The sequence below is a fragment of the Piliocolobus tephrosceles genome, chromosome 16 (assembly GCF_002776525.5).
Source record: "Piliocolobus tephrosceles isolate RC106 chromosome 16, ASM277652v3, whole genome shotgun sequence".
Lineage (NCBI taxonomy): Eukaryota > Metazoa > Chordata > Mammalia > Primates > Cercopithecidae > Piliocolobus > Piliocolobus tephrosceles.
Genome location: NC_045449.1, coordinates 50,294,733 through 50,307,882, shown reverse-complemented (window position 1 = coordinate 50,307,882; position 13,150 = coordinate 50,294,733). Strand labels below are relative to the sequence as shown.

Below are 13,150 nucleotides of genomic sequence, written 5' to 3'. Positions count from 1 at the left end.
GCCCTGAGCCTCAGCAAGTTCCAGATTCTACACGCACATGTGTCACCTTCACAAGTGCTTCAACTTCTGGGTTGCTGGAGGGGCCTCACTCTTTGGTGCATGCCCATGACCTCAACTGGAACCCCTCTTGGGCACTTCCAACCATGCCAACAACAGCAGCAGTAATCACAACCAACCTTATGCTTCTTCTGGGCCCCTCCCTCTGTGTTTGCATTGAAACCGCCCAGATGACCTTGTGGGAAAAGAAAGCTTTGCCCTAGGTTTGAGGTGAGGCCAGTCATAACCTCATTAATTAATTAACAAATCACTTAATTAAACTAACGAACCCTCGGGGCCAACTCTGGGCCAGGGCACAGTGCCCAGGGCTGGGGATTCCAAAGAGAAGGAAACAGACATGGCCTTGTCTCCCTGGAGCTCACAGTCCAGTGGAGGAGGAAATAACCAAACAAGTCATAGAAATAGGTATAAATTCACGGCCTGGAGAAGGAAGGAGGTATGACCCAGAAAAGAGACGCAGAAAGGGAATCCAGGAGGGCTTTCTGGAGGAGGTGGCAGCTGAACCTAGAGGTGAATTTAGTTGGGAAAGAGGGAGTGAGGCCTAGGCAGCCATGACCCCCATGGTGGCAGACAGCTGCATAAGGGTCTCTCTCCTGGCATCCGTGTTTACCCATGCCTGGGCATCCTACCCCCATCATCCTTTAACCCCCTGAGGGCCTTGGCTGGTCCCAGAAATTCCCAGGAGGGTGCTCAGAGAAGACCACGGGCACTCTCATCACCCTCACCCTGGCTCATTTCTGAAAAGGCTTCAAGAAGGGTGTCGGAGGGTCTCCTGGAGGCTGCCAAGGGCATTTGCTCGTGGAGCCCACGTCTCTCCCAGATCCCGGTGGCTGTGATCGGTAATTCCAGCTTCGTGCTGGCTGCAGGTGGATGATGCCCAGCTGGCTGCTGATGACTTCTGCACCAAGTGAGGCTGGGTCTCTGGAGCTGCCCCAGGGACTGGACAAGCTGACCCTGGCTGGAGCCAACCTGGAGATGCAGATTGAGAACCTCAAGGAGCACCTGGTTTACCCAAAGAAGAACCATGAGGAGGTGAGGTCAGCTCAGGGAACATAGCAGAAATTCACCTGGAAGCAAGCGAGGCTGGGGCCCAGAACCTCCCTGGGCCGGGCCATGTTTTCAGTCCAGTTCCCATCTCTTATGGATGCCCAGCCCTGACCCTCAGAGGACCCTGGGTGAGGCCTGGAGGAGCCTCTCTTCCCAAATAGACTTCATTTGTCCCTTGAGGCTCAGCTCACTGAAGCTAACTAATGAGTAACTCAGTGTAAGAACACACAATGCTAATTATTATAATTAATTATAATAGTGATAGTCATGAAAACAAGGAACTTCTGCCCAGCACTACAAATGACTCGCAGCCATTATCTCAGCTGATACTACAGGTGGGAGACAGATGCTCTTTACTCCTTTTGACCCGTGAAGAAACTGAGGCTCAGAGAGGTTAAGGGATTTATCTACGGCTGCGCAGGGACCCTCCTTCAGGTCTGTTGGACTCGTATCCACTCCACCTCTCTGCCCCCTCTCCTGCCTCTCCTTTCCAGAAGGCTCTAGGTCCCAGGGACTCCAAGGCTCAACCCAAGGATAGAGAGCCCAGGTTCTGCCGGGGCAGTCAGGAGGCCTTACATGCCCTGTCCTGTGGCTTCCTTCTCTGCCGAGCTCTGTGCTGCTCTGAGCTGGGGGAGCCTACTCCCCGAGAAGCGGGACACCCGGAAGGGGTTTCCCCCTGGCTTTGAGGCTGGTTATACTATTGCTTTCCTCCAGCAGATTAACATTTGCTAACGGGGCCTGGCGTGGTGACAGCAGTGTAGGGCTGCTTTCTGCATGCCTGTGCTGTGGGGTTGGTGGTGGGGGCAAGGTCAGGGCAGTGAGTGAGGTCGCCCGTGGTCATCCTCCGCCATGCTGGGGGCTTGTCATCTCTCGGGGCTTAGCACTTGTTGGGGATGGGTGAAGTCCAGTCCCGAGTCACGGTGTGTGTTGGGGGAGGTTGCTGATACTCATAGCCCTGTATGTTTGAGAAGTGACAACATCCACTTCCACCTTCAGGGTGAGGAGCTGTTGGCCTATCTGTGTCTGCCTGTCTGTCTGTCATCTGTACCTGTCTCCTCGAGGTAGAGAAGGCAGGTCCCAGGGTCTTTCCTCAGGATGGCCTTGGGTGAGCTCCTGCTGTACTCTCTGCCCAGGAAATGAACGCCCTTTGAGGTCAGGTGGACGAGGATGTCAGCGTGAAGATGGACACTGTGCCTGGAGTGAGCCTGAGCTGCATCCTGAATGAGATGTGTGACCAGGACAAGAAATTGGTGGAGAAGAGCTGCAAGGATGCCGAGGGCTGGTTCTTCAGCGTGGTGGGTGGCCGTGTGTAAGCAGGTGTGCACACGTGTGGGCACATGTGCTGCATGCTGGTGCAGCTGGAACACTGGCAGATCCACAGGCTGTCCCAGTTGGAAGGACTTTTGGAAACCAGTTGGACCAGCCCCTCATGTTCTCGATGTAAAATGTGAGGCTCAGAGAGGACTCACGCTCACACAGCCCTTCACTGTGATCTGCAAAATAGATCCAGGTCTCTACAAGCCTGGCCTTGGGTTTCCACCACAGCTGTTTACAAGATATGTGTATTTGAATACATGTGCATACCGTTGGCAAGCTCAGGCTAAGTGTCTCCGGTGTCCTAGGGACAGCAACAGGCACAAAAGAATAACACCCAGTGCCTGTCTTTGAGATGCTGCAGTTCGGTAGGAGTAAGAAATGCAAATGACCGCAGAGCAGGCTGAATTCCTCCAAGTTCCAGTGTGGGTGCAGAGGGTCTCTGTGTGCAGGTGCCTTTGGGGCCCCATAGAGGCCAGGGAGGGGCTAGGGGATGGTTCTGGGAAGTGAGGGTTCAGGAGCAGCCCCTTTCCTGTGCCCCACTTCTGAAAGCCTCCTTACTCCCCTGTGGCCCACTCTGTCTTCCAGAGAGAGGGGCTGAACTGCGAGGTGGCCACCAACACAGAGGCCCTGCAGAGCGGCAGGATAGAGGTAAGGAGTTCTGCAGCTCTGTGCAGAACCTGAACTGTCCCAGCTCAGCAAGGTGGGCCTCTGTCCCCTCCCCACCCTGTAGCTGTCACCCCAGGGTGAGCCCAGCCTTATAGACCCCTGCTTGGAGAAGCAGAGTCCCCTCCCAGCCTGTCCCTTCACACTCAGTGGCTGGGTGCATTGCCACCCCACTGTGCCGGCAGCACCCACGGCCCCATACAGTAGGGGCTCCTCCCTAGTGCTCTGCTGTGGGGAAGGGTCCCAGGTCCATCTCATCGCACCACCTATCTCTTGGCCCACAGAAAGCATCGCTGGAGGGCAGCCTGGTGGAGACAGAGGTGTGTTACGGGACCCAGCTGGCCCAGTTGCAGGGGCTCATCAGAAGCATGGAGCAGCAGCTGTGCGAGCTCTGCTGTGACACAAGGACCACGAGCACCGAGTCCTTCTGGATGTGAAGACATGGCTGGAGCAGGAGATCGCCACCTACCGCCGCTTGCTGGAGGTTGAGGACGTCCAGTGAGTGTGCACCTGGGTACCTGCTGGGGTGGGCTGGGGGCCCGCTTCACCAGGGAGAAGTTGGTGTCTGAGCACCAGCGAAGTCCAGGAGGTGTGAATGTGGGAACCTGTGGGGGTCTGCAGGAGGTGAAACTGAGGATGCAGGCTGGAGTCTGACTGAGGAGCCTTGAATGCCAAGTTAAAGCGTCTGGACTAGATCATGTAGGCAATGGGGAGCCATGGAGGGATTTGGAGTAGAGGAGGGGAATGAACATCAAGATATTTTAGAACATTCACTCTGGCTGCAGAGGGAGTCAGAGGGGTCAGGCTGGGACCAGAGATGCATCGGGGGCTGGAGCAGGGAGTCTGGCCAGAGAAGTCCTGCGTGGGGGGCAGGGGAAGGAAGGTGGTGCACGCAGAAGAAAGGTTATAGCTCAGAACAGCAGGACTGCATGCCTGGATCTTGGGGTAAGCGTGGCTCACAGTCAGGACTCAATCAGTGTCAGGTGAACACATGAAGGAGTGGGCATTGATGGCCCTGGGTTTCTGGTTCCGATGACTGTGTGAGTGGTGATACCATCAGCCACAGGGCGAGGAGCAAGGTGGGTGGTGGTCGGGTTTGCAGTCGAGAAGGGTGATCAGGCCTCCAGTTGAGAGTGTTCTGGAGTCTCCATGCTTAGTCACACGTTGCAGCTTTTTGCTCCCTGAAAATGGTGAAGTCCATCTATAGTCTAACCACAGTGTCTCCTGCTTTAATTGGGTTTATTTGTTGGGTTCTCTGGGATATGGAAAAGCCACTTGCTCTGCTTCTCCTTGTAAATTCCTAGTGAGTAGCCACAGAGTGCTGCCAGGCCTACGCTGTGCTGTTTCTTTTTCTTCTTCCCGCTGCACGGGGCCCCTGCCCTTTCATTCCTGGGCCTGTGCTGATTTCTGTGCATTCCCAGCTGCGATTTTTCACCAATTTGGGGGAACCTCCTCTGCCAGGGCCTGCTTCTCCCCAGCAGTGCTTGCAGGGGCCTGGGCTGGCTGGCATCCCCGGGCTGATGGGTGCTCCTCTCCCTGCAGGCTGGCCCCTCAGTACTCCTTGTCCCTGGCCTCACAGCCCACCTGGGAAGGTAAGAAGCTGCTCTGTCCTGCTGTGTGGACCCCAAGGCAGGCGAGAGGCTGAGGACCCTTCTGTGTGTGAGGCTGGGGGGAACACAGAGTGGGGGGCAGGTGGGGGGAAGAGCTCCTGCCTGATGTTCCCTGCGCCCCCCTCCTCCATCGTCGCCTGTAGCCACAGTGACCAGCCACCAGCTGTGCCATCGTGGAGGAAGTCCAGGTTGGAGAGGTGGCCTCCTTCTGTGAGCAGATCCAGCTCTCCACCACTGAGGCCCCTTTCTGCCTGTGACAGCCCCACCTCAAGGGCTACGGCACAGCCCTCAGCTCCAGCTCCCAGCATGATGCTGCCATGCCCCGAGGGTCCGACTGGGCCCCGGTCCACGTCCTGTTGTCTTTCTGTATCTACTTCCTGTAGCCCCACACTGAGGAGGCCTCCTGGGTTTGTCCAGTGCCTGCTATTAAAGCTTTGCCCCAAGTTCAATGCCTCGTGTGATCTGGTCTAGTCATTGGTTTGGGGCAGTGTGGGCTGAGGGACTGGGGGAGGTGGAGAATTTATTGAGTGTTTGGGTATCGGCTTGTCACCTGCCAATCTGTGCTGCCCACTCCATCCAGGCCTGGGACTCCTGGGAAGATGAGAGGGGAAGAGGCGGAAGGATTAAGGGTGGAGGGATGGGACAGCCCCTTGTATTGGGAAAAGTTTCTAAGAATCAGCCCCTGAGTCCCTGTCACCTGTGGCTGGTCCCTGGGAGGGCCACACAGACTTTCCAAGGACCACGCCTGTTGGGGAGCACTCCCTGCCTCAGCCCAGGGCACGTTAGAGAGCGGAAGGAGAGGGGCTCGGTGGGAAGGGACTTCTGAAGGAGTGGTCCAGGGCATTGATGAATGAGAGGGGGTGGCAGCGATGCAGCCAGCCCAGGAAACCAGACCGGCTCTGCCCAGCTCGGGGTGTGTGTGTGGGGCGGGGTGGCCGCTGTGTGTGTATGCGTGGGGGGCGTCCTGTTTGCTTTGGTGGCTTGGCAGCCACTGGGCTATTGAGGAATCTCTTTCAGCTGCTGGCGGGGCTGTCTGGGCCTGTCTGGGAAGTAGAAGCCATTGGCAGTCTGAAATATGACCACATTCCACCCAGTGGGCCTGGAGGGACCCTGGGACCCAGGGCTGGGCTTGGGGTGGTGGGCAGGGAAGGGTGGGGCTGTGGGGTGGGGCACATGGTACACCTGAGGGGCCACATTTTGGTGAGCCTGGAGTGGGGAGGGGGCTGGCTGGGGTCTCAGTAAAAGCCTCTTCCTGGGCAATGTACTTTAGGTTTCCTGTGGGCTGAGACCTGAGATAAATGCCCTCACCTGATCCTGAGGTCTCTTGGGGTACAGAAGGGTGAGGGGAGTGGAAGGGGGCATCACCCTCTCAGTTGGTTTAGATCCTCTCTTAGCACAGCCCACCATTTCCCCATCCTATAGCTGAGCCTCTGTTTACCCACCCCAGCCTGGGGTGTAAACCTGGGGAAAGGTTTACATGAGGAGATTGGGTTAGCAAGGGCTTCTCGGGATGGGGCAGGGTCAGAAGCTGACTGGATGGAACTCGGGCCCCTAGAGTGCTTTTCTGAAGGGGCCAGTGTGGACACTGCACCCCTCTGGAGCCCCAATTTCTTTATCTGCGATGTGGGTTGGTGTCCGAGGCTTGATGGCATTTCTGTGCTGCGAGGTGGGCCTGGTGGGTTTGGGCTCCGTTTCCAAGGCAGGATAGGCTCTCAGTCCCCTCTGTCTCTTCAGCACCCAGCCCCGGGCCAGCACCGTGGGTGGAGCAGTGTCGGGTGAAAGACAGCAACTTCGGGGGAGGGGGGGTCACCTGACACTGCAACCCATTTCCCCACCAGACAGGGTTGAGGCGGGCCGGGCTGGGGTGGTGGCTGCCTGGGAGGGCCTGGGGACGGTGACGTCCTGCCTTCTGCTCTTCTCCGTATTAGGTCATGGGAAAGCATAGCTGGAGGGCCGCCTGAATCACAGGTGACAGGCCTGAGACCAGAGGCACGCACACGCACACGTACGGCACCCAGCATGAGGATTTGGAGAAATGAGGCAAATTCCTGATGATGGGCGGGGAGGGGGCCCCCAGCCACCTGGAAGCTGGCAGGTGGCCAGTGGTGATGAAAGCCCAGGGGAATGGAAACAGAAGAGCAAGCCTGTTGTAATCGCTACGCCCACTTGGTGGCCTATAAAGGAAGCGGGCAAACCCCGGCAGCCCTACACACCTTGGGGCCCCTCTCCTCTCCAGCCCTTCTCCTGTGTGCCTGCCTCCTGCTGCTGCCACCATGACCACCACCATCCGCCAGTTCACCTCCTCCAGTTCCATCAAGGGCTCCTCCGGCCTGGGGGGCGGCTCATCCCGCACGTCCTGCCGGCTGTCCGGCGGCCTGGGTGCCGGCTCCTGCAGGCTGGGATCTGCTGGAGGCCTGGGCAGCGCCCTCGGAGGTAGCAGCTACTCCAGCTGCTACAGCTTTGGCTCTGGCGGTGGCTATGGCAGCAGCTTTGGGGGCGTTGATGGGCTGTTGGCCGGAGGTGAGAAGGCCACCATGCAGAACCTCAATGACCGCCTGGCCTCCTACCTGGACAAGGTGCGCGCCCTGGAGGAGGCCAACACTGAGCTGGAGGTGAAGATCCGTGATTGGTACCAGAGGCAGGCCCCGGGGCCCGCCCGTGACTACAGCCAGTACCACAGGACAATCGAGGAGCTGCAGAACAAGGTAAGGCCTGCTGGTGGGAGGGGTCTCCGGGGGGCATGACTTCTTCCCCCCAACTCCTGCCCTGGCCAAAGGCCTGGAGTCCAGCCACAGGGTCTCAGGGAGCCAAGGGTGGTTTGGCTGTGGCTTCGCTTCTGGGAACCTGCCTTGGGGCCCCTGTGTGGCCCACATCCCCCTTTTCTGAGGGCAGCAGGCTGAGTCAGGAACAAACAGGCCTCGTGGAGCCCCTTGGAGCCTCAGTTTCTCCCTCGTGGAGCTCCTCCACCTGGAGAGGTTGTAGGATGAGGCAGGAGGATGCAGATGGAGGGCTGGGCCCCTGGGCCACTGGATACGTGGTGTCTTGCTCCTTTGGAGCGGGGGTCAGCAGGAGGGGGTTTTGGGTGATGTGGAGTGGGGGTGTCTGAGTGAGCTCCTGATAGCACCTGCTGCGGGGGGAGGTCCCTGCGGGGCAGGACCTCAGGGTGGGGAAGGCCTCTGATGTGCCTTATTTGGGGATTTTTCTGGCTTCTTCTTTCCTCCTGCTGTCCCTTAAGACGCCTCAGCAAACCCCAGGGGGTGGGGCTGCTGGCTGGAGCCCAGGGTTAGGGATTAGGAGAGGTCCTGACTTCTGATTTGGAACCACTCTTTGGTGAGGGCTCCTTCAGCCTCCTTTTGGGGAAGCCTATCAGGGGCACCCTCTAGCTGGCTGTGAAATGAGGGGATTGCCCACACCCCTCCCTTGTTCTAGAATTCTGGGACAGCTTCTGCCCTGGGGACATTTTCCCATTCTTTTCTGCTTGCCTCATACTCCCAGTCAGCTGTCTCTTCTCTTTTAAGGCTGAGCCTGGCATGGGGGTCTGGTGGGGGAGGCAGGTACTGAGTAGCAGGGGAAGAAGAGGCACCTTTCAGCCCTTCAGACTCCTGCTTGCCCCTCCTCTGCCAATAATACAGCACAGGGCAAGGGAGGGACTGGGAGGGAAGAGAGGCCCCTAGGCAGGAAGATCTGCTCAGAATGCTGGTGTGGGCTCAGCCACCCCCATCCGATGACCTGACTACTCTCCCATCTCCTCAGATCCTCACAGCCACCGTGGACAATGCCAACATCCTGCTGCAGATCGACAATGCCCGTCTGGCTGCTGATGACTTCCGCACCAAGTGAGTCCTGGCCAGTGGGCTTGGGCAGCCTGGGCCAGCTGGGGGAGGATCTCGGGGTATCCTTCCTGACCCCAGGACTCCTCAGTTGCTTGTGGCAAGGCCCAGGAGCTCAGGGTGGGGCAGTCCTAGGAGCCCCACTCCTTAGTCCAGGATGCAGTGAAGGCAGCCAGTTCTGAAGGTTGCTGGGCTTAGGCAGGGAATAGAAGAGAGGGAGGGGAGGTGGGAGGTGCAGAGAAGTAAGGAAGCTGGTGAGCGTGGTATCTGGCCCTGTGATGGTCCCTGGGTCCCAGGACTGGAATTCGTTTCCACTCGACCTTCTCATCAGCCCTTCCAACCCCTTAGAGTCCTGGCAAAATGAAGGCAGGTGAGCAGCCAGGACCAGGACCTGCAGGTCCAAGCAGCCTGGGCTGAAGTCTCTGATTCCCACGGCAGGTTTGAGACAGAGCAGGCCCTGCGCCTGAGTGTGGAGGCCGACATCAATGGCCTGCGCAGGGTCCTGGATGAGCTGACCCTGGCCAGAGCCGACCTGGAGATGCAGATTGAGAACCTCAAGGAGGAGCTGGCCTACCTGAAGAAGAACCACGAGGAGGTGAGGTGGCTGGGGCAGAAGGTCAAAGAGGATGAGGAGTGGGTGGCAGAGCCCTAGGGCTGGGCCATGGCTGAGGCCGCGGGAGAGAGCAGAGCAGGCACATGGGATTAGTCACCTTAGAGGGCTTCCCTGTCTGCAGAGCCCTGATCCTTCGGGTCCAGTGTGCAGGGTAGACTTCTCTTTTACTACACTGCTTCTCTGTACCCATGGAACCCCCAGGGGCCCGCAGAGGCTCCCTCTACCTGCCCTGGCCTCCCTCACGAGGGCAGGGGATAAGTAAGGAAGTCTCCTTCTTGTTCCATTTCAAACTCTCAAAGCTGAACAGAGAAGCTTGGAAGTTAGAGTGGAAATTTTTGGGGCATAGGTCTAATAATTAGATTTTATTTTGGAGATCCCTTGGTCTAATGGGGGAGATAGAGTCTGATGGTGGAGGTAATACTGAGCAGATGAATAAAAATCATTTAGAGGGTCAGATAGAGCAGAGGGAGAACAAAGGAGGGGTCCTTGTGGGGAGTGGGGTCCCCTTGCGGGGAAGGCTTGGGAGTGAGAGGTCAGGATGGGTCCAGATGTGCACACCCACATCCCCTTTTTCCATAGGAGATGAACGCCCTGCGAGGCCAGGTGGGCGGTGAGATCAATGTGGAGATGGACGCTGCCCCAGGCGTGGACCTGAGCCGCATCCTGAACGAGATGCGTGACCAGTATGAGAAGATGGCAGAGAAGAACCGCAAGGATGCCGAGGATTGGTTCTTCAGCAAGGTGGGGGCTGCTGCAGGCCAGAGGTCTCTCTTAGGGGCTGGGGCTCAGGTACCTTAGCGCTGACAGGAAGCCACGGCCAGGTGTCTTGGAGGTACCCCCTCCTCAGTAAGCTGCATGGATCACAGGATCACCCACTGCATCAACAGACCTGGAGCTGAGCTCAAGCTGGGATCTGGGGAGTGGCGGGGAGATAGGGAGCCCCCACAGAATAAAGGCAGAGGGTAAAGACCCTGGGAGTCCCCACCTTTCCCTCAAGAAGTCAGGAACTAGCGCCAAGAGCCAGGCTACATGTTCTGGCTGGTTCTCAAGTTTCCGGTTTGTGCCTCCCACACTCAGGGATTAACCATAAAAAGTTAACATTTCAAATGACATGTTTCTGGGCTTTGGGATGTGGGAAGCTGGTGAGAAGGCACCACTCTCTCCACAGTTAGATTTGGGAGGAGGCCTAACTCAGGAGAGGGATCTAGGCTCACACCGCCCTGTCCTGTGTCCTGTCTGCAGACAGAGGAGCTGAACCGCGAGGTGGCCACCAACAGCGAGCTGGTGCAGAGCGGCAAGAGTGAGATCTCGGAGCTCCGGCGCACCATGCAGGCCTTGGAGATCGAGCTGCAGTCCCAGCTCAGCATGGTAGGAACAGTCCTGTGCGTGGGGGTGGGCCCAGAAGAGGGCACTGGCCACCCTCACTGACCCCTGGTCTTCCTGCCCTCCTGCAGAAAGCATCCCTGGAGGGCAGCCTGGCGGAGACAGAGAACCGCTACTGCGTGCAGCTGTCCCAGATCCAGGGACTGATCGGCAGTGTGGAGGAGCAGCTGGCCCAGCTTCGCTGCGAGATGGAGCAGCAGAACCAGGAGTACAAGATCTTGCTGGACGTGAAGACGCGGCTGGAGCAGGAGATCGCCACCTACCGCCGCCTGCTGGAGGGCGAGGACGCCCAGTGAGTGGGGGCGCCTGGGGTCAGGGCTGGGGACCTCTTGGCAGGGGTGGGGCTCTCAGACCCACATCTAATTTCCTCTCTCCTTTTTTTTTTTTCTTTCAGCCTGACTCAGTACAAGAAAGAACGTAAGCATCTTGGTGGCTGAGACCCTGGGGACTGGGTGCATGGGACAGGCAGCCCACCTGCACATTGCTGGGGCAGGGTCCCCAGGAGCTCCAGGAGTTGATGGCTATCCCTCAGCAGGGGTGGGAGAAGTGATCCTTTAGCACTGAGGATTGATACTCAGGAAAAGATCAAACGAGAGAGACACTGTCTGGTCTGATGGGGGTGGAGTAGGGAACTGGTCCTTACCTTGGAGATCCTAGTCTGATGGAGGAGACAGGTCCCAGCTCTGGAGTTGTCATCTGGTGGGAAGACAGGAACATGGTCTCACGATCTTTGCTCTTGACAGCTTTCGGATGAGCAAAAGCAGTCCTGTCTCTGGGGACTGTAGCCTGATGGGAGATAGGGATGTGGTCCTTGTCCTCCAAATTCCAGTCTGAGGGAGAAGATATGATCCTAGCCCCAGGGTTCCTAGTCTAATGGAGGAGGTAGGAGCCTGGTTTTCGTCTTGGCGATCCCAGTCTGATGGGGAAGATAGGAGCAAATCTACGTCCTGGAGACTGCAGAGAAATGGAGATGGATTTCATGGAGTCTACATGGCTCCTCCCTGGCAGGACACACTGGGTCAGAATCAAATAACCCATCTGGGGAGGCAAGACTCACACAGGGCCACCGGCAGAGGGATGGGATGGAAGGGAGGCGGTGGCAGGGACAGAAGGGATGTGTGTAGTGTGACGTCGAGGTGCCAGTGGAAGCACTCACAGCACCTGGGGGAGGATGAGGGAGACAGCCGGCTCCTGTCCATGAGGGCTATTGGGCAAGCGAGGGTCTCCTGGTCCCTACACACTTTCAAGCGCCTGCTTCTCCTGCAGCGGTGACCACCCGTCAGGTGCGTACCATTGTGGAAGAGGTCCAGGACGGCAAGGTCATCTCCTCCCGCGAGCAGGTCCACCAGACCACCCGCTGAGGACTCAGCTTCCCCCGGCCAGCCCCCCAGGAGGCAGGGAGGCAGCCGCCCCATCTGCCCCGCAGTCTCCGGCCTCTCCAGCCTCAGCCCCCTGCTTCAGTCCCTTCCCCACGCTTCTTTGCCTGATGACAATAAAGCTTGTTGACTCAGCTATGAAATGTGTTCTTGTTCTGGCCCCTGAAGTGGGCACTAGGAACAAAAGGGTGAAATGGGAAGGAGTGAGGGTGAGGGGAGATGGCGCTTAGATACCCACTGTTGTTGACTGGCAGGTCAGGGGTCAGCTTAGACCAGCATAAAGAGTAAGTCTGGGGAGAGTTTGGAGGGGGTGCTCGCATCTCCCAAGGGCTGGAGATATTCAGGGGGTGGTCCAGGCTGCGCTAGACCGGGGGTGGAGTCGGTGTATCAGGTGTGGGCCTAGGTGGCCTCTGCTTGCCCTGTGAGTAGCTCTGTGACCTCCGGAAGTTAGGCAGTCACTTCTCCTCACTGAGTCTTGCTTTCTCATCCATAAATGGATGGGAAGATCTCAGGTGTGGGAGCCTGAATCCTCTGAGATGACTCACCCAATCAGTTTGCTCCTCCCGGTCCTGCGGGCTGTGCCCTCCCCCTAGATGGGGCAGGAGGTGGGCAAGGGCTGGGATAAGCACAAAGGGAGGGGGGGTGGGGAAGGCAGCCTGGGTGGTTGGGTCCTAGACTCCTGTGTGAGTCTCAGGAAATCCCCAAGGGGGGCTCCCATTGCCTCTGCCCTGGGAATGTGAGCGGGAGGCTGGTGTTTTCAGGGAAGGCTGCGGACCCCCGGCAGGTGTGGAAGAAAGGATGGGGCCTTTGTCAGGAATGTTTCCTCACATGGTCAGCTGTTGCTCAGGATGGGGACGGGGCAGAGCGGGGGGCACTGCAGATGGGGTGGCTGTGCCCAGGGAGCAGTGCCACTCTCCCTGGTGGTCTAGACCCTCTTTGGTTCCCCACTAGGGACAGGGGTGGCGTGAGGGAGGGTAGAAACTGCCTCCTAGGAAAAGGAGGAGGAACAGTCCTGCTCTAGCCACTCCTGGCACCCTCTGAGCACCAGTCCCAGCTCTTGCTGTTGGCGGCAAACGTGGCTGTGGGGAACAGTCCGTGGGAGGTGAGCCTGACACCTGGAAATCTTCCTTCTAGTAAATCCGGAAACTGCCAGGCAGGATGGCCTGCTTTCCTGGTTTTCTTCAAACGGGGGGTTAGTGGGAGGAGGGTGCCTCCACCTCATCACTGCTGGACCTGGGGTGTCCTCAGACCAGG

General features: G+C 58.1%; 1 protein-coding gene across 2 annotated transcripts; it reads left to right on the top strand.

Annotated features, from left to right (window-relative positions):
- Window positions 1–6,905: 6,905 nt before the first annotated feature.
- KRT17 (keratin 17) lies at window positions 6,906–12,034 on the top strand. Of its 2 annotated transcripts, XM_023204125.2 has the most exons (8): window positions 6,906–7,399; window positions 8,448–8,530; window positions 8,963–9,119; window positions 9,717–9,878; window positions 10,380–10,505; window positions 10,592–10,812; window positions 10,915–10,937; window positions 11,787–12,034. In XM_023204125.2, the coding sequence occupies exons 1-8, from the start codon at window positions 6,968–6,970 to the stop codon at window positions 11,879–11,881; spliced, it is 1,299 nt and encodes a 432-aa protein (XP_023059893.1). In that variant the 5' UTR covers window positions 6,906–6,967; the 3' UTR covers window positions 11,882–12,034. The 2 variants fall into 2 exon arrangements, with proteins under 2 accessions (XP_023059893.1, XP_023059894.1); XM_023204126.1 differs by having other exon boundaries at window positions 6,917–7,399; window positions 9,720–9,878; window positions 10,915–11,990.
- The last annotated feature ends 1,116 nt before the right edge of the window (window positions 12,035–13,150 follow it).

Excerpts from the sequence above, each read along its gene's own strand:
- KRT17 (XM_023204125.2), top strand. The coding sequence starts at position 6,968 with ATGACCACCACCATCCGCCAGTTCACCTCCTCCAGTTCCATCAAGGGC. Across the intron at positions 8,531-8,962 it reads GCTGATGACTTCCGCACCAA|GTTTGAGACAGAGCAGGCCC; the intron begins GTGAGTCCTGGC and ends TTCCCACGGCAG. Across the intron at positions 9,879-10,379 it reads AGGATTGGTTCTTCAGCAAG|ACAGAGGAGCTGAACCGCGA; the intron begins GTGGGGGCTGCT and ends TCCTGTCTGCAG.